This window comes from Engystomops pustulosus, chromosome 4 (genome assembly GCF_040894005.1).
Source record: "Engystomops pustulosus chromosome 4, aEngPut4.maternal, whole genome shotgun sequence".
Taxonomy (NCBI): domain Eukaryota; kingdom Metazoa; phylum Chordata; class Amphibia; order Anura; family Leptodactylidae; genus Engystomops; species Engystomops pustulosus.
In genome coordinates this window covers 59,954,831-59,981,369 of record NC_092414.1, presented here as the reverse complement: position 1 = coordinate 59,981,369, position 26,539 = coordinate 59,954,831, and the positions used below count along the sequence as shown (strand labels likewise).

At 42.2% G+C, this 26,539-nt stretch overlaps 1 protein-coding gene across 3 annotated transcripts in view; it reads left to right on the top strand.

Annotated features, from left to right (window-relative positions):
- The window catches only part of CPLX2 (complexin 2), a 124,014-nt gene that overhangs the window by 85,683 nt on the left and 11,792 nt on the right, over positions 1-26,539 (top strand). For all 3 annotated transcript variants that reach the window (XM_072146049.1, XM_072146050.1, XM_072146048.1), the window contains exons 2-3: positions 148-246; positions 3,044-3,219. In XM_072146049.1, coding sequence (XP_072002150.1) covers positions 216-246; positions 3,044-3,219 — 207 coding nt within the window. In that variant the 5' untranslated portion in view covers positions 148-215. The remainder of the gene's footprint in view (positions 1-147; positions 247-3,043; positions 3,220-26,539) is intronic.

The following is a 26,539-nucleotide window of genomic DNA, read 5'->3' as shown; positions in this document are numbered from 1 at the left end:
CCTGTACTAGACGTATTGGTGATGGTGATGGATAACACATGTACGTTGTATATTTGTGAAGTAATAAATAGCAGGTATAGTTTACGTATTAACTATTGTGAATATTAATGTTCCATTTTCTCAATATTCTCTGCCTCTTTCTTACAGCGTCTCCTAACAACTGTACTGGATGAGAATACCTCTTTGACCAGAAGGGCAGAACTCATCAGAGGACCATGGATTTTGTTATGAAACAAGCTTTAGGGGGTAAGAGATCTGTTCTCTCACCTGTGTTTATCTGCTTCTTACTTTGATTATTTTTGTCTCTTACATTTTATGTTACACAGAAAATGTAGCAAACTGCAAAGTGTCCCAGCTCTTCATCCCTTCAACTCCATATTTCCCTTGCTTCGACTTTGTCTTACTTAACACATAAAACTGAAAGCACGTCAGCCATGTACCCATCAACTTTATATCCTGTGTCAGCCTGTGAGACAACTGGTTGGAGCAGATCTCTCCCAGCTTTTTCCTAACTTGTTAAGCCCCACCCACTTAGCAGAGAGCCATCTCACCCGTCTTCGACAGATGCGTCAGATTAGCAGGAAATTGAAGGATATTACCATTTCAGGCTTTTATAGTTCCGGTAAGAATACAGGCAGTGCTAGTGGTTGTCTGTTAATCAGGTGTTTTTAAGTGGTAGACTACCGATACCGATATGAACTTGGGTCAAACAACCAAAATGTCCTTCAGCACAAAAAAGTGTGAATGCATATATATCAAAGCATATAAAATATAAAAAGAATAGCGACACTGCTCTTACAGTATAATCCCTGTTTATGGCGATGGTAGAACCACAGCTCCTCTAGGCGTAGAGGATGCCCCCTTGTCCTGGTCACCAGCCTAGCTATATAAGATCTTGTACTGCCCACTAAGGTATTTGTACATTGTAATGAGGTCTCCACTGCATTGTCTTTTTTCTAAAATGAATAATCCCAAATTTTGTAATCTGTCATTGTATTCTAGTCCCCCCATTCCCCTAGTAATCTTGGTTGCTCTCCTCTGCACCTATTCCAGTTCTACTATGTTTATTTTCTACACCGGTGACCAAAATTGTACACAATATTCCATGTGTGGTCTGACCAGTGATTTGTCTAAGGGCAAAACTACGTCATCCTCATGAGATTCTATTCTAAATCCCATAATTTTATTTGCTTTACTAGCAGCTATCTGGCTTTGGTCACTAAGATTAAGTTACCATCCTTCGATACCCCCAGGCCTTTTTCAGCTGCAGTTTTCAAGTATTTGACCATTTTGAACAGAATTGTACTTTTGGTTTCCCTGGCCCAAGTGCATAACTTTACATTTAATTACATTAAACCTCATCAACCATTTATCCACCCATCCCCCCAGGTTCCACAAATCCCTCTGTAATGTTATACTATCAGCCTCTGTATTAATTACTTTACAGAACTTAGTATCATCTGCAAATATTGAAACTCTACTGTGTAAACCCTTATACTGAATGGACATAAATTCCTTCTTTTAAATTCCTTCTATTTCTTTTCTTTTGACGTGGAAAAACCATCTGTCCAAAGTAGTATGAGGCAGACTAATTTGTAGTGTGAAAAACAATAATTCAACCACATGGCTTGAAGTTGGCAATACACATTAGACCGACTGACCAACTTATGCATGTGGAGGTCCCCAATTTAAATGTAAAATGTGAGGGTTTTTAATGTGTACATGGGCAGATTATCCATCAATTCTGGAACCAAAAATGTAAGTTTTTAACTCTATCCTTCTCATAAAATTTAATTCTGCGTCTGAAACTGAAAAAGTTATACTTTTTAATGGATCCTTTTTTTATTTATTTAATGTAAGTGGTGAGAAAGGTGTTTTCTGGGCTTAAAATATTAATGACATAGATGACCTGTGATTAGCCGTTGATAAACAGGATGAAAGAGAAAGCCCACAGCACCCTTTTCTTTGTAGTGGTTAAATAGAGCCATTGCAGTATAGTTATGATTTAAATGAATAGGAGTTAAGCTGCAGTCGCATGGACTGACCACTGCACTGAAAAAAGAGTTGTCTGCTTCCAGTTCTGTTTTCTGTTGATCAGCTGATCTTTGATTGTAACCAAGCAACTTGCTATTGAAGATAAAATAGATGGATATTGTATCAATATTTTTACCATAGAAAACCCCTTAAAGGGTGGTTCGATACAGACATTGGACAAGGTGGAAGATTCTAAAAAAAACAATCTTTGAACAGTTTGGCACTTGATTTTTTGCAACAAAATTTTGCTATAAAATCACCAATATCTGCTTAATTTCCATTGTATATTGGCCTATTTTCCTGCTGTCACTAGCAAGGCAATGTGGTTAATGGTGTGATGTTTTTCCCCGAGCCACTGACTTTAGTCATTCTGGGGCATAGATTTAGATTGCTTGGAGGCTACAGATGAACATTCAGTACTACCACCTACTGTGCTTGCTCCTCACAAAAGACTTATCTCTGATTCATATAAGAAAACCTCATCATTTGGCTTTGAAATATTTTTAATAATTCTCTGTCACTGCTAGTTGTTGACTTTGTATCCCCATTTCTGCTATAATCTTTTATTATTTGGAGCCTACGCAGAGGAGGAAGGGACTAATGGCAGAAATAAAGTGCATCCCTCCTCACTACATCACTCACCACCAATCTATGCAGGCTATTCATTCCTCTAAGGAAACAGACCTTAGAAAAGTTGATTGTGTCAATGTAATAAACCATCTCCCTTTTTCCCCATGTTTGACATAGGTTTCTGTATTTTAAAAAATGGAAAGAGTGCAGTACGTGTAGAGAAATGGAAAGGAATAAAGGAAAATTAGGAATACAAAGTTTTCCCACAGATCCACCAATTTTAGGTCCATATTGTCATGTGCTGATACAATATATAAGCTGAACGTGAATAACTAGAAAGTACAATATCTCTTCCAAGTAAAAAAAAAAATATATATATATGGCTTTGACAGTTTTTTCCTTGCCTTCGCTGTAATGTTTCATTTTCTATTGTACACAGGGGCAACAAAGGATATGGGGAAGATGCTCGGAGGTGAAGAGGAGAAAGATCCAGACGCTCAAAAGAAAGAAGAAGAAAGACAGGAAGCTCTGCGTCAACAAGAGGAGGAAAGGAAGGCAAAACACGCCAGGATGGAAGCCGAAAGGGAGAAAGTCCGGCAACAAATACGAGATAAGGTGCCTCCTTCTACATCCCTTTTGACTGTAGAAATTGCTTTTATTATATTCCCTAGTGCAAAGGCAGACTCAAAGGCACATACTATCAGTGGAGATATGTAGTGTGTATCAAGACTTCAAATGACCCTTTACAGTCATACCACTCACAATCAACATAATGACCCCATTAGTCTTGTCCTCAAACACATATTCCTGGATTTTAGGGAGACCTGTAGCACCAGAGATCTCCTGAAACTGCTGTTCTCCTCTGCTATAATATCTAACCAGAAGCTTGCCACAGCTCTTACTCTGAGGGTAGGGGCTGTGCAGCAGTAGTGCACCAACTCCCGCTACTAGCCAAAAATATGTGTGCATACCTAAAAAACTAAATGGACATACAATATTAAGATGTTTCAGACATCAGACAGGGAATGCCTGGGAATGTAAACTGAATTTCCACATTTTATGTTATTAACTGGTATACAAGAATACATTCGGATTCTGCATCAACGATACATATTTTAGAGATATTTTGGTCATAAGAGATAACAATATTTTTAATGCACAGATCTATATATCTATATAAGTAGCTACAATGTGAAAATAAAATATGATTACACTAAAGTACAACTGTAAAGTACAAAAACATTTGCCTAGATCTGCACTAAGCAAAAATAAGAAATTCTTTAATTTACACTCATTAGCTATCTGCAGCCAATTGCCAGATAGCAGGGATATTACCTTGTCTCTCTGGCGTTCTTTGTTTGGTTGGTTGCATTGGGAATCCATATCTGGAGAGGAGGGTGGATGGATGTTTTTGGGTGTGGTTACTAGGAAATGTGCATGCTCCTGATCATTAGCTGCTGGGTACAGGAGAATATCAGTCCTGGAAGCATGTAAAAAATCTCCAGAACCTTGAGGCATGTCACAAGCATCTGTGTGTGTAAACATACTGTGATGTTGCCATGTGTTCCGCTTTTTCTTCCTATGTAGGTGTTTTATGGTGTAGGCGGACAAGTTTTAATATATCTTTTTCTTTGTGATGTAGTAGATTACTTTATGATGCAAAGCTCAAGTACTCTTCTCTGCCTTGCTCTGTATAAGCAGTAACACTAATTCTGTGTCACATTCACATGTATGCCCTCATTTCTCTGGCATCACTGCCCTTAGCTGATGTCACAGCCAGGAAGTCCTGCCAACTTCAGGAAAAATCTGAGAGGGTTTTACAGATGGCCTCATATATATCAGCCCTACGTCTCAGGACAGGAAGAAGCTAGCAGCAAGATATATGTATTGATGGAATTGTTGTAAAAGCCTCTCTCCAGCTGTGCTAAAGCTATTTTATGTCAAGTAACTTTACAGTTATGCTTTAAATCACAATACATTGATGAAGCATAGGAGAACTTGCACAGTACTGTAGAAAGTAAACATCAGGGTCTCTCTGAATAGTCGTCTTATACTTTATTATTTTCATCCATTTTAAAATATTTCCATTTGCTAATCTCTGTGTTACTTTATCTATTGTGAATGATAGTGGCCTTGGAATTTCTGATTCTTTTGAGGTCATTCATTATACATAGTAGATCTGCGAAACATTCAGTTACTATGGGAACTAAGTTGTGATATACTTCAAAATTGTAGAATCTAGAAAAATAAGAAACACAGTTCATTCCATATCATGAACTATTTTAAGTCAAAAGGACTACTTACCGTATATATACTCGTGTATAAGCCGAGTTTTTCAGCACAAAAAATGTACTGAAAAACATCCCCTCGGCTTATACACGAGTCAATATCCAGCTGTAAAGAGTAAAAAATACTTAAAAAATAATAAACTTATATACTCACCCTCCGGTGGCCCCGATGTGCAGCGCTGCTCCCCCGATGTCCGCGCCGCTTGTCTTCAGGCGTCCACGCCGCTTGTCTTCAGGCTTCCGCGCCCGTCTTCTTTCTTCTGCTGGGCGCCGCCATGTCTTTCCCCCCGGGCGGCGCCTAGTATGACGTCAGCAGGGGCGCGTGATACTAGGCGCTGGTCGGGAGAGAGCAATGGCGGCGGCCAGCAGAAGAAAGAAGACGGGCACGGAAGCCTGAAGACAAGCGGTGCGGACGCCTGAAGACAAGTGGCGTGGACATTGGGGGAGCAGCGCTGCACATTGGGGCCACCCGAGGGTGAGTATATAAGTTTTTTTTTAATGCTGGGGCAAGCTGTATACTACTGGGGGCAGGCTGTATACTACTGGGGACAGGATGTATACTACTGGGGGCAAGCTGTATACTACTGGGGGCAAACTATATACTACTGGGGGCGAGCTGTATACTACTGGGGGCAAGCTGTATACTACTGGGGACAGGCTGTATACTACTGGGGACAGGCTGTATACTACTGGGGGCAGGCTGTATACTAATGGGGCAGGCTGTATACTACTGGGGGCAAGCTGTATACTACTGGGGGCAGGCTGGGCAGGCTGTATACTATAGGGGGCTGGTTGGCTATATCCTGGGGGGGGCGTCTGTGACCAATGCATTTCCCACCCTCGGCTTATACGCGAGTCAATAGTTTTTTCCAGTTTTTGGTGGTAAAATTAGGGGTCTAGGCTGATACTCGGGTCGGCTTATACTTGATTATATACGGTATATGGAAGTATATATGTCGGCAATACATATATGGAAAAATATTCTATATTAAAGGGATTTTTATAGTTAAAACAATTATTGACCCATCCATCAGGCACCAATCAGATGATTAATACTATGGACAAAGCTGACCGCTTTGTCTTAAGTCATCCAACTACAGCTCTCACATTTTGGGAGCTCTGGGCAGCTCCTAAACTGTCCCTTGTGCCGTAGTGCCACAGGTAGGTGCTGAGTGACCTAAGCATTGGTCATTAACAATTTAAGCCCTCTGGGCCCTTTTACTACAGATGGCCTACCCCATCACAATCCAACCCCATCAGCCATTGGATAAACAAAGAGTCATGTTTACAAGATTCCCATATTTTGTTATATAAGAAGGTGACAACATGACCATAGTAAAGGTATTAGGGTTACCTACATGTAATACCGTAGCTTCTAAATCTCTTCACCAAGCATAAAATGTGCATAGCGTATATACTCGTGTATAAGCCGAGTTTTTCAGCACAAAAAATGTGCTGAAAAACCTGACCTAGGCTTATACACAAGTCAATTTAAAAAAAAATGTAATACTCACCCTCCGGTGCCCAGATCCCCGGCGATGGCTCCCGATCCCCGACGGCGGCTCCCGATCGCGAACCTGATGTTAAGCACATTAAAAAAGTAAACTTAATACTCACCTTCCGGCGATACTCACCCCAGATCCTCGACGCCGGCTCCCGATCCTCAGCGGTGGCTCTCGATCCCCGGCGGCAGCTTCTGTCTACTTTCTTTTCTTGCTGGCAGAGTCGCGTCCATGCAATCTCTCTGCTGACACACAATATGATGCGACGGTGTCATCATCAGTGGCGACACCGACGCATCATAGTGAGCGCCGGCGGGGAGATTGCATGGATGCGCCGGCAAGAAAAGAAAGAAGACAGAAGCCGTTGGGAGCCGCTACCGGGGATCGGGAGCCACCGCCGAGAATCGGGGGTGAGTATCATCGGAAGGTGAATATTAAGTTTATTTTTTTAATGTGCTTAACATACAGGGGGCAGGCTGGCTGTATACTATATGGGGCTGGCTGGCTGTATACTATATGGGACTGGCTGGCTGTATACTATATGAGGCTGGCTGGCTGTATTCTATATGGGGCTGGCTGTATACCACTTGGGACTGGCTGTATACCACTTGGGGCTGGCTGTATACTACATGGGGCTGGCTGTATACTACATGGGGCTGGCTGTATACCACTTGGGGCTGGCTGTATACTACAGGTGGCTGGCTGTATACTACAGGTGGCTGGCTGTATACTATTTGGGGCTGGCTGGCTGTATTTTATATGGGGCTGGCTGTATACTACATGGGGCTGGTTGTATACTACATGGGGCTGGCTGTATACTACTTGGGGCTAGCTGTATACTACACCCTCGCCTTATACTCGAGTCAATAGGTTTTCCCAGTTTTTGGTGGTAAAATTAGGGGTCTCGGCTTATACTCAAGTATATATGGTATATACAAATATTTACAGTTATATAAAACTCCAGCTAGAGGAATTTAAACTCTTTGGGGGACATGTATCTTATATTTTTTGGACGGAAAAAAATGACGAAGGCTGCAAAACTTTTTCTCCGTTTGAAAAACACATGGATAATGGGTTCACACCAAACTGACCATAACGGATGACATAGAATTTACATTGATGTCAATGGGATTTTTAACTGATATGTTAAATCTCTATTCTTCACATTTGTAAAGGAGGGAGTGTAAATTTAGCCTGATGCCACAAAACAAATGATTGAAAGCAAGCTAAATTTAGAAGTTACCAATAAATTTTAATTAATTGTGAATGTTCATTTTTTTAAATAAAAGAAAAATGTTCAGTCCAAACGTTTGTTTACAATTTACACATTAAAACGCGGATCAAAAAACAAAAACATGTCATATGCAGTATAATGCCCTTTGGTGGGAAGTAGCTCTGAGTCAGGTGCAGATATGTGTCTAAAAAGTCACCAAAATAAAGATGATAAATGATAAAGATAAAGTGATAAATAAGACAAATATCGTACAGAACATCTGGAAAAAAAAAATCCCTCTCTATTTGGTTATGTTGTTCATATAGCTGACCAAGACGATATATGAACCAAGAAAAACGCAAGTGTGAAAGGGGCCTAAAAGTATTATTTAGGTCTTCGCATATAGGAAAGAGACCTGGTAGGTACTTTACCCTCTGACTCACATGTCACATGTTCTCCATGGGAATAAGTTAGTGTTGATGGGTCAGTACTATGATGATTTGCTATGATGAAGGTGACCCCACTATCTGCACTTGGATTTGATAGTATATGGCCTTCTTTTTCTTTTGGGACTGTCCTCTGCCTTGTAGAAGTGCAGTATAAATCTGGAGTATGGCAAGAAGTTCATCTGGTTTCTTCTCTTTACTCCAACTCCCTGCACACACTCCCCCCAGAAAACATACAGCACTGATAAGTGACCTAAAACCTACATTGAAATGTTGGTCACCATGACTGATATGAATTATACAAACTATGACAAAGATCCTCTCCATGCTACAATGTATATTAGCGCTGTGAATGCAACTTAAATGAATGTTCACTTACTAACCTGAAACATCTAGTCTCACTTTTTTGTAAAAAGTTGCACCTCAAGAGTTCTTCAATATGTTCAATCTACATTCAGATGGCATCTTCCATCAAAATGTTGTGCAAGAAAAGAAAATCTAATACAACCCACATACTGATGTAACCTCTGAAACCTCCCAACCTGGTCCTCACATCCATAATACAATCAGCCATTAGTTTAGTAACAGCTGATAGATGGGAGCAGAGAGAAACCTCGAATGAAAAGTGAGTCTAAAGAGAATAGTAAAGGGAGAAACCTGGTTATAAAGCAGGCAATGATCGCGTGCAGGATGAATGCAACAGCTGCTGTGCAAAGCCTGGGCAATCATAGCATGAATAAAGGAGAGATGGAAAGAGGGATACAAAGCTCTATGTTTGTTTAACAAGTGCCCATGGGGGGGTTATAATGTCATATTATATGAGGAGAGGAAAAAGATATCACCGGCTCTGTTAATACATAGATAGGCAAGAGGAACAACAAATAATCCCTTCCTTTCATGTAAATGGATATTCCTCACACATACATGTTTATGGGGAACATTAGTATGTAGAGAAGGAATATTTTGACACTAAGGCTGTGATACTGGGGTCAGGTTGGACAGTAGCAGTATATAGAGTATAGTAGCAGTATAGCATAGTAGTAGTGTATAGAGTATAGTATAGTAGCAGTATATAGAGTATAGTATAGTAGGAGTATAGAATAGTAGCAGTATATAGAGTATAGTATAGTAGCAGTATATGGAGTATAGTAGCAGTATAGCATAGTAGCCGTATATACAGTATAGTATAGCAGCAGTATAGCATAGTAGCAGTATAGAGAGTATAGTATTAGTATTACATAGTAGCAGTATCTACAGTATAGTATATTAGCAGTATAGCATAGTATAGTATATAGTAGCAGTATAGAGAGTATAGCATAGTAGCAGTATATAGATTATAGTAAAGTAGGAGCAGTATATAGAGCAAGCATGGTAGCAGTATATAGATTATAGTATAGTAGTAGCAGTATATAGAGTATAGTAGCAGTATAGCATGGTAGCAGTATATAGAGTATAGTAGCAGTATAGCATAGTACCAGTATATATACACTCACCGGCCACTTTATTAGGTACACCATGCTAGTAACGGGTTGGACCCCCTTTTGCCTTCAGAACTGCCTCAATTCTTCGTGGCATAGATTCAACAAGGTGCTGGAAGCATTCCTCAGAGATTTTGGTCCATATTGACATGATGGCATCACACAGTTGCCGCAGATTTGTCAGCTGCACATCCATGATGCGAATCTCCCGTTCCACCACATCCCAAAGATGCTCTATTGGATTGAGATATGGTGACTGTGGAGGCCATTTGAGTACAGTGAACTCATTGTCATGTTCAAGAAACCAGTCTGAGATGATTCCAGCTTTATGACATGGCGCATTATCCTGCTGAAAGTAGCCATCAGATGTTGGGTACATTGTGGTCATAAAGGGATGGACATGGTCAGCAACAATACTCAGGTAGGCTGTGGCGTTGCAACGATGCTCAATTGGTACCAAGGGGCCCGAAGAGTGCCAAGAAAATATTCCCCACACCATGGCACCACCATCACCAGCCTGAACCGTTGATACAAGGCAGGATGGATCCATGCTTTCATGTTGTTGACGCCAAATTCTGACCCTACCATCCGAATGTCGCAGCAGAAATCGAGACTCATCAGACCAGGCAACGTTTTTCCAATCTTCTACTGTCCAATTTCGATGAGCTTGTGCAAATTGTAGCCTCAGTTTCCTGTTCTTAGCTGAAAGGAGTGGCACCCGGTGTGGTCTTCTGCTGCTGTAGCCCATCTGCCTCAAAGTTTGACGTACTGTGCGTTCAGAGATGCTCTTCTGCCTACCTTGGTTGTAACGGGTGGCGATTTGAGTCACTGTTGCCTTTCTATCAGCTCGAACTAGTCTGCCCTTTCTCCTCTGACCTCTGGCATCAACAAGGCATTTCCGCCCACAGAACTGCCGCTCACTGGATGTTTTTTCTTTTTCGGACCATTCTCTGTAAACCCTAGAGATGGTTGTGAGTGAAAATCCCAGTAGATCAGCAGTTTCTGAAATACTCAGACCAGCCCTTCTGGCACCAACAACCATGCCACGTTCAAAGGCACTCAAATCACCTTTCTTCCCCATACTGATGCTCGGTTTGAACTGCAGGAGATTGTCTTGACCATGTCTACATGCCTAAATGCACTGAGTTGCCGCCATGTGATTGGCTGACTAGAAATTAAGTGTTAACGAGCAGTTGGACAGGTGTACCTAATAAAGTGGCCGGTGAGTGTGGTATAGTAGCAGTATCGTATAATTGCAGTATCTAGAGTATAGTATGGTAGCAGTATATGCAGTATAGTAGCAGTATTTATAGTATATAGTATATTACAGAAGGTCCTTTTAGGAAATCTCCTAGTGGACATGTCCTGTATGTTCTTGATGCAGCCTAAAAGAGGTGAATTTAAGAACCATAAAAAATAAACTATAGTCAACAACTGCAGACAATCTGCAACATTTCAATAAAGTTTATGGCTGCAGTGGGGGTGAGTGTGTGTGTGTTGGGGGGGGGGGGGGAGCTACCGCAACCTGTGTGCCTATATCTCAGTCTCTTTATGCATTCTTCCTCTCATCCACACCCCCCGCTCAATAAAATGACATTCCCTTTAAAGAAAAAGAATAATCCACATATTTACACCTGTTCTTTTTTATGTACTAATCCAAGACTAAAGCACTTGCTAACCCCTTGATAAACTAAGTGGTTGAAAACTAAAAAACTTACATAGAAATATACAGATTTATTTATCATTATTCCATATTATTCTATAGTACTAGCACATGCCAAAGTAATCTACACAAAATAAACTACATCATTTCAAGAGCAGTTGGCAGGGGTTCACCATCCATGAGGCAAGGTGAGTAAATCACCTCCTGCGGTACCATTCACTAATTATTGGCGGGATGGATTTTGGCAGCTTTATATTCCATCTGTGCACAGTCTTCGTCTCAGAACTGGGGATGGGGCAGGGAATTTATTTCATGTATTACTTTAGGCAGAAGCGACCTGTGATTAAAGTTGCTTCAGCATGAATTCCAGAAGAATTAGGAGTGCACAAACTAAAATGTGATTCATTTAGCTAAACCAGGAAAAATATATATTCTAGACGGCCGGGGGTTCTGAGACTTTAATACTAATTTCTTTAACTATTAGAAGGCGCCACAATTTAACTTTTCATGGTTTGATCGCTTGGCTTTTTCAGATGTTTTATACATATGTCCTTATTTTAGGATTACTACTTATGGTATATAAGATCCCAACGTTATTGTCTTAGTGGAAAAGATCTGATGTATATCAGGACTCTATTTACACCTGTTAGGTTTTTCCTGCTGTGCTGGGAGGGTTGGATTGAGTCAATGAGCCATGACTTCCTCTATCTATTACGATGTCATCCAAGAGTGGTGGGCACAGAATCAATGGTCCATGGATCCAATGTGAAACTTGCTTCATTTAATACAAGGTCACCTTGTAACAGAAAACAACAGCTTCCCTTTCTGTGCACTGTGCCAGAATCTTAGGCTTCTTATTCAGAGCAACTGAACGGGGAAAGTCTGTGTGTGACAACTATTATTCTACATTAGACACATGACATTCTACCCACTAATGAATGAGTTGTACTATTGTAAAGGTAACACATAAATTCAAACCATTTAGTTTTGAGAAAATTATACAGGATACAACATCCAGAACCTACCCAAGAATGCAAAGATTTGTGAAAGTAAAGATACCTTTATGAAAATAGATAACAACATTGATATATATATATATGTACATGTTTATTTATCTAATTCTATAGCAATTCTAGCACATGCCTAAGTAATACAGAATACAAAGTACACAGAATAAACAACATCAATGAATAAGCAGTTGGCAGGGGTTCACCATCCACGAGGTGAGAACTTTCCCTCAAGCAGCCCTATTTACTAATTGTACAGTAGGGGGTGAAAGATTTTGGCAGCTTTATATTCCATCTGTGCGTTGTCCTCATCTCAAACTTAGAGAAGAAGGGGGGAAAATTTCACCCGTGTATTTCTCCAGGCAGCAAACTAGTCTAAAGGTCTCCTGGCAGTAGAATGTACGGAGATCACACCATAAGGACTGTTCCTCATGAGATTCTAGACATCTATATTTTACTTAAGAAAGTTTTAGGCAGGAATTTTCTACCCACCTAAATGCTGTTGCCACCCTGGCTAGAATTTAGTCAGGTCAGTAATAAAATTGATTGGTAGGACTACGGGACCAATTGACGCCTGTCGCTGGGGAAGGTCTTACTCTGTCCCTCAGTAAGAGGGAGTAATTGGCTATCTTTGTTGTGTCACATGCTCGGGGTTTTCCTTTAAACACTCCTGTATGTGTTTGCTCACTGACCTTATTTTCCTTGGAAATGCCGGACATCTGGACCATGTCGTTGGCCCCCCCGGCCCTGTTTTATATAATGAGTTCTTGTTCTGTCATGGGCTTGATTGCCTTTTATGAAATAAAGTGGTTGGAGCTTATGGCTGAATCTATTATTTGCTATCTGAGGTTTTAATGAAAGTTTTCCATCTTTAAAGTTTTACAAAGTTTTGTAAGGTAATAAATAAAGGCTGTGGCCAAATATTTATCCATTCACTCTGTGATCTGAGTTTTGTTATTTATATTTTAAGTATAGTGTTTGAGTAAGTCTTATAATCCTATTCTATACTAACCTCCCTGTCTTTGTCATGTTTACATGAGGTCTATAGAGGTTTATTACCAATTATAAACCCCCCTTACATACTGCAAGTACAGAAATAAGTAACACAATTGTGAACATTTGGAAGATGCTGAATAAGCATAAAAAACCTAAATAGAAAACCTAATCTCTGCAGAATTCCTTACTCTGCATTCTCTCCAAAGCAACCATGAGAGACAAATAATGCATTTATGGATACATAAATGTACATTATTGTAATGAAAAGAGGCCCTGGCATTAGCCATCAATATCCCCACCCCAATCAGCTGCTTGGAATTGAGATTTTTTGAGATGGAATTGAGGAGGTTTTTTTTATAGGTCTGACTAATGGCTCTTTCACATTGGCGTTGATGTTCAGCTTCAGTTGCCCATCCATTGGGGGTCATTTATTAAGGGCCCGATTCGCGTTTTCCCGACGTGTTACCCGAATATTTCCGTTTAGCGCCGCGTGTACTTAAATTGCCCCGGGATTTTGGCGCACGCGATCGGATTGTGGCGCATCGGCGCTGGCATGCGCGCGACGGAAATCGGGGGGCGTGGCCGAACGAAAACCCGACGTATTCGGAAAAACCGCCGCATTTAAAAACCGAAAATGTGTCGCATAAGGACCGCTTACCTTCACCTGGTCCAGCTCGGTGCATTCCGGCGCGATGAGTTTACTTTCAGCGCAGCAGCGCCACCTGGTGGACGGCGGAAGAACTACCTTATTAAATCCCGGCCGGACCCGAATCCAGAGCGGAGAAGCCGCCGCTGGAACGCGAATGGACCGGGTAAGTAAATTTGCCCCATTGTGTTTTGTCTCCGTTGTGTCTTTGTTTTCTTCCATTTTGTCTTTGTTATGCATCAGTTTCTCCGTGTCTGCAAAAAAAAAAAAAAACCTGAAGGTTTAAGATTGCTTTGAAAACAGCACACCTGGTTTTACACCCTCAAAGCCAAAAAAGGATGTTTCATAATTTTTTCCACGGACAATAGATCAATGAAAATACAAGCCAATGCGAAAAAACACGTAGAAATCAATGGCTTTGTGAGAAATAACTTAACCACGGCCGTGAAAAAAACGCCAATGTGAAAAAGCCCAAAATGTTAGTAGTTTTGGAATTCCAGCTTCGCCCTATTCACTATCCCCCAGTGAGGGTGCTGATAGTTTCTCAACAATTTCTTATCGATACCAAAGATGGGCCAACAACAATTAAATTTTAGATCATCTACTAGCATATATTTTATTGATGTTAGGAAAGTAATGATAGGGGGTTGGAAAATGTATTGTTAATAACTTTTTAATCAGAAGGAATAGCACCCACTGAATACAATGGGGCACATTTACTTAGAAGTGCTATTTCCGTGTATAATGCTGGGTGCGGCGATTCACTAAGATTGTGCGCATAAATGTGTCGCTTTGCCCGCACTGGCCGGACAGAGTTCACCATCTTTTTTGTGGTGCACCTTTAACACATAGGGGCAGATTTATCAAGCAGTCTGAAAGTCAGAATATTTCCAGTTGCCCATGGCAACCAATCACAGCTCAGCTTTCATTTCACCAGTGCTCATGAATATTTTAAAGGGGAGCTGTGTTTGGTTGCCATGGGCAATTGGAAATATTCTGACTTTCAGACTGCTTGATAAATCTGCCCCACAGCGTGCAACATAAGTTAAATACGGGGTTTGGTCCGAATCAGGACCGACCGATGACACGCCCCCTAATTTGTGTCGCTTCATGGCTAGCGCAGCTGCGCCACAAAAGGTTTGTGTGCAAAACAATAGCGGCGAAGACACTTCTTAAATACCTGTGCAAGACGTTTTAGCCTAGAAGAACGTGCACGGTCCGACAAAAGTGCTGCACAAAGTCCTTAGTAAATGTGCTCCAATGAGTTCCACATGCTATTGAACATGTGAGACTCACTTAACACTACATTACTTCAATCCCCTGTTCCTTACCTCTGTTAAAAAAAGAGTAAAGAACAGAGGTTTAACGTATCAGATAATAGCCCCATTGACATCAATGTAAGTTTTATGTCATGCGTTATGTCCCTTTAGGCAGTCATCCCTTATGCAAAAAATTCTGAAGGTAGTGTGAACTAAGGCAGGGTTCACATCACGTTTCATTCCATATATTGTAAGGACATGTCGGGGAGGATTCCATCATGTCCTTAAAATGTATGGAACAGATGTATCCCACTGTATGCTTATACAGTCGCCTGGGTAACCCTGCACATATACAACAGCCGGAGATGTACAGGGGTGCTTCCCCAGCGATGTCACTGTCCTTATATGGACAATGACATCACCGGGTCTCCGTGATGCAACACACTGCATCCGCTCCCCATAGAGGAGCGCATTTTGACACTCAGCAGGAGGCAACAGTTTAGAAATTTGGAAAATTCTGGTCAACTATGCCTCCGTCTCCCAGTACATGTCAATGTGTACACTCAGCATATACATCGGGAGCTTTCCCAGCGTATACAAAAAACGAGATGTGAGTCCAGCCTCAGCCTGACTTTCTGTGCATTTATCATTTTTAGGGCAGCTATAAGAACAAACAGTTTCTGCTTCAGTACAAATAGTTCTGTAATATCTGGCTTCAACATTTGTCCTTGTTCTGCAAGTGTAAAAAATGTGTAAAAAAATCTCTCTTTCATTAAAAGCAACAATGGGAGGATCTTCTGTCCTTTATTAATACAATCCATCCGTGACCATGAGTTTAGATGTGTTGGGGATCTTTGGGGAATATCATTCATATTCAAAGATAACAACCTGGGATGGAGAAGAAATGGTAATAATTGGGACGAGCTCAGAGGGAGCACATAAATAACTTGCCATTCAAGGACGAGTCATACTGTATAAGAGCCTATTGTTCACCTTTGTGCCTAACCTCAGGAATTGCTGAATGGTTTATGTGAGCCAAATATTCCAATGTTTCAAAAGAGGAAGCAATGGCTGTAAATATAATTTTTAGATTTTTGTTAAGTCTACGAGGGACATTTATCATGACATTCTGGTGTATAAGTCCTCAAATAATTGTGATTCCTTGTGAACCACTAGGAATTGTGAATATTTTCTCCTTTACACCATTAAAGGAGTTATCCGGGTATACAAATTTGCTTATGGCCGGGCTGGGGCGGGCGATTTAAAAATAACAAATCTGTGCTTACCTCGTCCGGCGCTACCGTTATCCCGCGGTGCGATCCATCTGATCCGTGCCCCTGTCTGTTTACAGGGCACAGAAGCTGCGCACAGGGAGCTTGTGGTCCGCGATGTGTCCGGCTCCTCCCATCCGTCCCTATCTATCAGCATTGTAAGTGCTGGGAGATGGTGTCAGATGGGAGCTTCCGGCTAAATTTTTAAAATGTCTTGGTTATTTTGAAGGGTGAAGTCACACGTAGCAGTTTGATTGCGTTTTCAATGCATTTTGAAATCAATTACAACAGCTGAGGATAGGTGATTTGCCTTATTTCATTGCAGTTAACATTTGTGTTTACAATGTGCAACATAAACCACGTGTGTTAACATTGCGTTTACTATGCATTAACCAGAATGCTGAAAAATTCTACATGAATGATTGTTTGCAATGGCCATTAATAATAAACAAATATATAGTCCGATAGGTTGGAAAATGTGAGCGTCTAAAATGATTTATCTCAGGAAAAAGTGACTCTGTTCTTCTCATTTGCATATGACGTTGCTGGAATGTTGTATAGGAAAACATAAAATTGGGGGTTAATACGAGGGATATTTCATATCTAACCTGAGCTGGTTGTTTAGTGGTGACAGCTTTCATGTGTATTATCGGTATAAGGGACGGTGCCCACCTTATAAATGGCATTTCTGTATCACGGCAAAGTAGAACAAAAAAGGTGGGACACCTTAACTTTGTTAAGCCCCCTCTCTCTGTTTCTTGTGGTTCACAAGCTTATTCGCTTCTCACTAAATCCTCTGGGAGCATTTCCCACAATTTGACAGTTCAGACAAAATTGTGACAACATTTTAAGTCGCTCTGTATTTTGAGGAAGAAATAATTCATGTTGTTCAGATGATACCTAGGGGATAATCTCTATGACTTCCTTTTCCCATTACCTGTACTTATAACCTGGTCAGGCGGTGCCAGTAGCGCACAGGACCCTTATCTGATCTTAGCGAAGCCTTTTCTGTACCTTACACTTTTATATCAGAGAATTATCTACACAAGTGCAGATGCACAAAAACATAGTTATGAAATAAATTATATGATTACAACAAAACTGCACAATATCTGGAAGTATTTTAATGTGAGATTCTTTGAAGATGTTCCTACTATAAAAATTGGGCTGGGGCCTCCGTGTAACATAAGGGCAGAGACTAGTCCATCAAACTCTACCTCCCCAATCCAGCTGTCTGAGAAATACAAGGCTGTGAACTCTCCGAGACAGAGATCAGTACGGGAGCAGTGGACTGGAACATTGGATATAGTTGGTGTCTGAACGTCAGAAATAATGGCTCAGCATTGCAATGTTCTTCTCTCTCATACATATGGCTTATGCTATACAATATTTACAACCTGTTTACTCTTAATGTACATTTAGCCTGGAAGGGATGAACTCATGTGACAGCACTCTACATTAAAGTCTCTTTTCTTCCTCCCCTCTTTTGCTGATTTCTGCTGATGCGCCATAATGTTCAGCGCGGTGTAAGGAGGTAGCGGGTGGTGCTCTGGGTTTTGCCCATTTAATAATTGATTTGGTTCAGAGACGCTTCCTGCCTTTCATTTGGCACCATATGGTTGTAACCCTTTCACTTCATCATAAACAGGCTGATGTTAACAAGTCTGATGATTATTTAATGAGTCACTTAGGAAGGGCCATTTTTATGTATCTTGGGCACATAATGTTGAGTGATGTCTATGTATATTCAATAAGGATAATCAAGAGCACAACAAAGGAAAATACAACTACGGTAATCTTTTGTTCTATCTATCTATTTTGGGTCAGATACCCAAACCAGAAAAGGTTTCTGTTTAGTCTTTAAAGAGGAGCATTCTAGCAGAAACAAGTAGTAAATCACAAAAGGCTTCTTTTTGAATAGCATAGGGGTTCACAGTATGTGATGAGCCACTTCATTTACTGTCCATGGGAATGATAGCAGAGTACCATACTCCAATGGCCGGCCCCAGAAGTAGTGTGCATACACCAGTGTACAATATCGGGTTTCTTGGCACCCACTGTATTTATGATCAAAGGGGTTTCCGATTTTTCTCCAAGTCTATGGAGAAGGGGGAGGCAGAATAAGCAGCATTTGAGCCAAAACAGCTAGATCTCCACCAGACCCTCACTGAGGGTCTCAAGTGCTGGATAATGGTAATGCAGCTGTTAATTCTCTGCCTGTGAAGGAATACTAATATTGTTGACCAATGAGATGTGTTATAACATATGTAATGCAAAGAGAGAGCTGGTTGGATGGGACACCTGAGCTGGACACTCCCCAAGATAATATAAACCTTGGGTGTGAAAGGTTCTGCTCTCTTTCCCCTGAGGGGAGAGCACAGCACTTTACAGCACATGGTATGCAGCCATGAGGCCCCTGCAGCTCCACCACCAGGAATCTGCTTTACCCTGCTGCTGAAGCAGTCAATTATCTACCAAGCCTGAAGCCACCTTGCCAGGTGGTGAGAACCTTCCTGAGGAGGCAGATCCAACTAGCTCCATCTCCATCCAGTTGCTAAAGTTGAAATAAAGAACTGTAAGATATATGCTTTACCAATGTTCTCTCTGAGTGATCCCTGTGCCAGGCTGTCTACTATCAAGGGAGCCCCTCTTACCAACACCAGGAATCCCATTACAACATCGGGGCTGCCCCAGGGAATAACATACTCTGCCAGCCTCTCTCTCCATTTTCTTGTATCACCCGCCTGCTCCTCTATCACCCTCTGTTCCCTTGATACCAGAAACAATGACCACCAACAATGGTGATGACTGGCTTCCTCCTGCCAGGAAACAGACTAAGTCCCGGTGAGGGGTGTTTAAGGTACATCTGCTTGAAAGTTAAGACCACATGTCAAATAATATCCAGAAATAGAATTATTCCACAGATTACTGATTACTGATGACACTTACTCATAGATCCAGGCATCGTTACTGTGATGATCTTTTTATCTTTTATCTTTGCTATCCACGGACTCCTAGTTTCTAAAAATCAACTTTTAAAATTATGCTAATAAGCCAGGAGGGAAGTGTTATCAGAACCCTGCAGATTCACAGGCTGTGAATCCTGCAGAATCACAGGCTGTTAAATTCTGAAAGAGCACTTCCAGACACCAGAACACACATTGGGGTGGTTCCTTGGTCACATTGACCCCCGCTATATTTGCCCCTGCCCATGGATATGGTATTGTGGTTACACTATATTACCTGCAAATTGAAGAGTGACTTATTACATTGCACTCTGTGTTTGTTACACTGGAAGACGTTTGCACTCCATTGGTTACTAACCCGTAACGTGAGGAGGTGCAGAGGGAGAGGTCGCAACCGGGCACAAAGGGCTTAGGGGGCCCAAAAGGTGTCACTTTCCCATATGAAAAGCCTAATTCTATAACCCATACATTATAGGCGGGGGTCTGCACAAACTTTGCAATGGGGCCCATCATCAAGATACGGCACTGCTACTAACCCCAGGTTGTTGCTGCGACCCTTGTGTTGCAGTCATCACTTTCATTGATGTACTCATAAAGATTTAGCATTTATACTTTAGTTGTCTATTTTGCACTTTCATTGGGGTATAGGTATCTTTTCTTTTGTTTTGATTAATTCCTAGGACCTAACCAAACTTTACCCTCCATTTTGAGACATAAGCTGCCTGATTTCTACCACTACCTGTTCTCATTTATTATTCATTAATTACCACGGGTAAAGAAATATTTCACAATAACATATTGTTATGTTATTTCTTGTTTCTCACACTGTTGCCGTATGATGTCTATTTATTGGATTACTCAATAAAGAAAAACTTTTGAATCCTTAATGTGCCTGCAAGGTGGTGGTCCAGTTTTGAAGGATTCTAGGTGTGAGCTTGTTTATGCACTGAGAAGCAGATGACGGAGACTTTTCTTTGTATCATTCGCTGTGTTGAATATATCATTATGTTGCTTGTTATTTCTCAAAACAATACAGAAGGTCATACATCTTAATTTAGTATAAAGTTTAGTAGGTGAATAAAATACATTTTCATGAACTGAGCATGAAAAACTATTTTCTCTTCCCAGATGTAATACTTGTATGGCTTTTTTTGCCACTAAAAATGCATTAAGATTGAAATAAATTATGCTGCCATCCCTCCAATACCAGTATTAAATTTGACTTCTTCAACAACAGAAATTAAAAACCTATCTGCACCAGTAGATGATTTGAAATTTTGGGGGCCATAATCATATCTAAGTATTGATGTCTCTCAAATACAAAGCTCTGCTATAAATGGTCTCTCTGGTTCCTTGGAGCGGCTGTATTTTAAGCAACTGGTCTAGTAAAATCTCATTCCCACAATTGTCTTACAACCCCTGGATCTATGAGGCATTTTCAAATCAACATGCTAGAGACTATGGAAACCTGTCAACATTTAAATGACCTTCCTCATAACAGGTTCCCTTCAAAGACAAAGCCGCACCTATGTAACTCAATGACAACTCTTTCTTAGGTGATGGCATGCGCACATCTTCTGTCCTGTGTCTTCCCTTACATGGAGGAAATTAACGGACTGATTAAAGGGCCGGTAGCATTTTAATTCTTCATTACATTGTATGTCCACAGCATTTTCTGCTAAGGCGAGCAAAATTTGAAATAACTTAGAAATAACAAATGCTTCATCCCAAGGTACATGAACGTCTCCGCGATTGCCTGGGCTCAGTCGCTGCAGTAGCTCCACTGTATGTGACAGCAAGGCTTGCAATCCCGGCTGCTTAACCGCATTGTCACCGAGGTCATAGTGACTGCGGCAACTATGGAGCAGACCTGGGTACTCTTCCGGCGGGTCGGTATCCTCCATGCAAGCCATGGAAGGTGCCCAGGACTGCCGGCAATAGGTGCCTGAGAGATCGTGCAGAATTCATAGGCTGACTATGTAATATGCTGCAATACATTAGTATGATTACTTGTTCATGTGCCACCCTGGGACAAAGTAAAACAGTGAAAAAATTGTTTTAAAAAAAGTGTAAATAAAAAAAATAATAAAATGGGCCCCTAATGCCCCATCACATATAAAAATCTAATTTTACATTAAAAAAGTGAAAATCACCACAGCATGTCCGTAACAACCGATAGAATAAAATGAGATTGATACTGAACGCTGTCAAAAATATTTTTCAAAGAACCCTCAGAAAATACTATATTTCCACATTCAACCATAAAAAAAGGATAAAAAGTGATCAAAAAGTAACATTTACCTTGACATGATACCAATAAAAAGTACAGCTTGTCCCACTAAAATAAAAGCCCTAAAACAGCTCTGTATAAAAAAAATAAAATAAAATGTTGTTCCTTTTAGAACATGGCAATGCAAAAACAAGTAAATTTCTTAACAATTGAGCTTTATATTCTGTAAAACAAGGCAGCATAAGAAAGGTATATAAATTGGGTATAATCGTGCTGTAATCGTGGTGACCTATAGAATAAAGATAACATATTATTTTTATGGTACAGTGAACGGCCTACAAAGAAAAAACTAAAAACACTAAACCAAAATGGTCCAGAATCCCTAAAGTTGCTTGGTCCTTTAGGGGTTAAGAATAGAGATGAGCGAACATGCTCGTCCGAGCTTGATGCTCGGTCGAGCATTAGGGTACTCGAAACTGCTCGTTACTCGGACGAATACTTCGCCCGCTCGAGAAAATGGCAGCTCCCGCCGTTTTGCTTTTTGGCGGCCAGAAACAGAGCCAATCACAAGCCAGGAGACTCTGCACTCCACCCAGCATGACGTGGTACCCTTACACGTCGATAGCAGTGGTTGGCTGGCCAGATCAGGTGACCCTGGGATAGACTAGCCGCTGGCCGCGCTGCTCGGATCATTCTGTCTCTGGATGCCGCTAGGGAGAGAGCTGCTGCTGCTCAGGGAAAGCGTTAGGGTGTTCTATTAGCTTACTGTTAGGCAGGAGTGATTCTCAAAGAACCCAACAGCCCTTCTTAGGGCTACAATAACGTTCTACTTTTTTTATTTTAATTTGCATCTTTTACCATTTTGTGAGGAATTAGCAGGGGGACTTGCTACCGTTGTGTTTAGCTCTTAGTGGCACACATATCCATAGCAAAGACCGAAGTGGGAAAATTCAGTAGGGGTTGGATTTCTATTAGGCAATAACTCAGTGTCATCTCATCTGGCATAGTACTGTGCTTCCTTTGATACTTGGCTAGAAAATAGCCATAGGAGAATACAAACAGCTTCTTGAAGCCTACAGTAGCGTTCTATATATTTGATTTCTGGTTGATCTGCTGGTGACTGTAGTTTCTGCAGTGCATGTACTTGCCAATTCTGAGCAATTTGTAGTGGGACTTGCGACCGCTGTGTTCTGCGCTTAGTGGCGCACATATCCATAGCAAAGGCTGAAGTGGCAAAATTCAGTAGGGGTTGGATTTCTATTAGGCAATAACTCAGTGTCATCTCATCTGGCATAGTACTGTGCTTCCTTTGATACTTGGCTAGAAAATAGCCATAGGAGAATACAAACAGCTTCTTGAAGCCTACAGTAGCGTTCTATATATTTGATTTCTGGTTGATCTGCTGGTGACTGTAGTTTCTGCAGTGCATGTACTTGCCAATTCTGAGCAATTTGTAGTGAGACTTGCGACCGCTGTGTTCTGCGCTTAGTGGCGCACATATCCATAGCAAAGGCTGAAGTGGCAAAATTCAGTAGGGGTTGGATTTCTATTAGGCAATAACTCAGTGTCATCTCATCTGGCATAGTACTGTGCTTCCTTTGATACTTGGCTAGAAAATAGCCATAGGAGAATACAAACAGCTTCTTGAAGCCTACAGTAGCGTTCTATATATTTGATTTCTGGTTGATCTGCTGGTGACTGTAGTTTCTGCAGTGCATGTACTTGCCAATTCTGAGCAATTTGTAGTGGGACTTGCGACCGCTGTGTTCTGCGCTTAGTGGCGCACATATCCATAGCAAAGGCTGAAGTGGCAAAATTCAGTAGGGGTTGGATTTCTATTAGGCAATAACTCAGTGTCATCTCATCTGGCATAGTACTGTGCTTCCTTTGATACTTGGCTAGAAAATAGCCATAGGAGAATACAAACAGCTTCTTGAAGCCTACAGTAGCGTTCTATATATTTGATTTCTGGTTGATCTGCTGGTGACTGTAGTTTCTGCAGTGCATGTACTTGCCAATTCTGAGCAATTTGTAGTGAGACTTGCGACCGCTGTGTTCTGCGCTTAGTGGCGCACATATCCATAGCAAAGGCTGAAGTGGCAAAATTCAGTAGGGGTTGGATTTCTATTAGGCAATAACTCAGTGTCATCTCATCTGGCATAGTACTGTGCTTCCTTTGATACTTGGCTAGAAAATAGCCATAGGAGAATACAAACAGCTTCTTGAAGCCTACAGTAGCGTTCTATATATTTGATTTCTGGTTGATCTGCTGGTGACTGTAGTTTCTGCAGTGCATGTACTTGCCAATTCTGAGCAATTTGTAGTGGGACTTGCGACCGCTGTGTTCTGCGCTTAGTGGCGCACATATCCATAGCAAAGGCTGAAGTGGCAAAATTCAGTAGGGGTTGGATTTCTATTAGGCAATAACTCAGTGTCATCTCATCTGGCATAGTACTGTGCTTCCTTTGATACTTGGCTAGAAAATAGCCATAGGAGAATACAAACAGCTTCTTGAAGCCTACAGTAGCGTTCTATATATTTGATTTCTGGTTGATCTGCTGGTGACTGTAGTTTCTGCAGTGCATGTACTTGCCAATTCTGAGCAATTTGTAGTGGGACTTGCGACCGCTGTGTTCTGCGCTTAGTGGCGCACATATCCATAGCAAAGGCTGAAGTGGCAAAATTCAGTAGGGGTTGGATTTCTATTAGGCAATAACTCAGTGTCATCTCATCTGGCATAGTACTGTGCTTCCTTTGATACTTGGCTAGAAAATAGCCATAGGAGAATACAAACAGCTTCTTGAAGCCTACAGTAGCGTTCTATATATTTGATTTCTGGTTGATCTGCTGGTGACTGTAGTTTCTGCAGTGCATGTACTTGCCAATTCTGAGCAATTTGTAGTGGGACTTGCGACCGCTGTGTTCTGCGCTTAGTGGCGCACATATCCATAGCAAAGGCCGAAGTGGCAAAATTCAGTAGGGGTTGGATTTCTATTAGGCAATAACTCAGTGTCATCTCATCTGGCATAGTACTGTGCTTCCTTTGATACTTGGCTAGAAAATAGCCATAGCAATAGGATAGCATTGTTTGGTTTTAAAAACTCAAAAAAAAACAAAAAACACAAAAAAAAAAAAAAAACACAAAAAAAAACAAAAAAAAGTAAAAAAAAAAATAAAGTTATAACTCTCATTTTAAAAATGTTTAACCCGAGGGCTAGGGGTAGAGGACGAGGGCGGGGACGTGGGCGTCCAACTACTGCAGGGGTCAGAGGCCGTGGTCCTGGGCGGGGTGAGACACCACCTGCTGATGAGGGAGCAGGGGAACGCCGCAGAGCTACACTCCCTAGGTTCATGTCTGAAGTTACTGGGACTCGTGGTAGAGCACTATTGAGGCCAGAACAGTGCGAACAGGTGATGTCGTGGATTGCTGACAATGCTTCGAGCAATTTGTCCACCACCAGTCAGTCTTCCACGCAGTCCACCCATGTCACCGAAATCGCCACTCCTCCAGCTCCTGCACCTCAGCCTCCTCCCCCCCAGTCTGCCCCCTCCCAGGAAAATTTGGCATTTGAACCGGCATACTCTGAGGAACTGTTTTCTGGACCCTTCCCACAGTCACAAACCACTTGTCCGGTTGCTGCTGAGCAATTTTCCGATGCCCAGGTTTTCCACCAGTCACAGTCTGTGGGTGATGATGACCTTCTTGACGTAGTGGAAGTGTGTAAAGAGGTGTCCGACGATGAGGAGACACGGTTGTCAGACAGTGGGGAAGTTGTTGTCAGGGCAGGAAGTCCGAGGGGGGAGCAGACTGAGGGATCGGAGGATGATGAGGTGACAGACCCAAGCTGGGTTGAGAGGCCGGGTGAACACAGTGCTTCTGAGACGGAGGAGAGTCCTCGACCTGAACAGGTTGGAAGAGGCAGTGGTGGGGCCAGACGGAGAGGCAGGGCCAGAGCTGGTGCATCAGCGCCACTGTCAACTAGTGAAGCTCCCGTGGTGAGGGCTCTTGCGGCGAGGGCTAGATCTTCAGAAGTGTGGAGGTTCTTTAAGGAAACACCGGATGACCGACGGACTGTGGTGTGCAACATTTGCCAAACCAGGCTCAGCAGGGGTTCCACCACTACTAGCTTAACTACCACCAGTATGCGCAGGCATATGAATGCTAAGCACCCCACTCAGTGGCAACAAGCCCGTTCACCTCCGGCCGTGCACACCACTGCTCCTTCCCCTGTGTCAGCTGCTAGTCAGCCCCCTGCCCAGGACCCTGCCACAAAAACCCCATCGTCGCCTCCACGATCCTCCACAGCATCCACCAGCGTTCAGCTCTCCATACCCCAGACGCTGGAGCGGAAACGCAAATATAGTGCAACCCACCCGCACGCCCAAGCCCTTAATGTGCACATCTCCAGATTGCTTAGCCTGGAGATGCTGCCCTATAGGCTAGTAGAGACCGAGGCCTTTCGCAACCTCATGGCGGCGGCCGCCCCTCGGTATTCGGTCCCCAGCCGCCACTACTTTTCCCGATGTGCCGTCCCAGCCCTGCACCAGCACGTGTCAGACAACATCATCCGTGCCCTGACCAACGCCGTTTCTGACAAGGTCCACCTGACCACGGACACGTGGACGAGTGCTGCCGGGCAGGGCCACTATATATCGCTGACGGCACATTGGGTTAACTTGGTGGAGGCTGGGACCGAGTCTGACCCTGGGGCTGCTCATATACTGCCGACGCCGAGGATTGCGGGGCCTACCTCGGTCCAGGTGTTTCAGGCCTACTATGCCTCCTCCTCCTCCCACCCCTCCTCCACCTCCTCCTCCGAACTACCATCCGTGGGCACGGCGCCATCAGTCGGTAGCTCTAGGCACAGCAGCAGTGCCGTCGCTAAGCGACAGCAGGCGGTGCTCAAACTGCTGAGCCTAGGCGACAAAAGGCACACCGCCCAAGAGCTATTACAGGGCATCACGGCGCA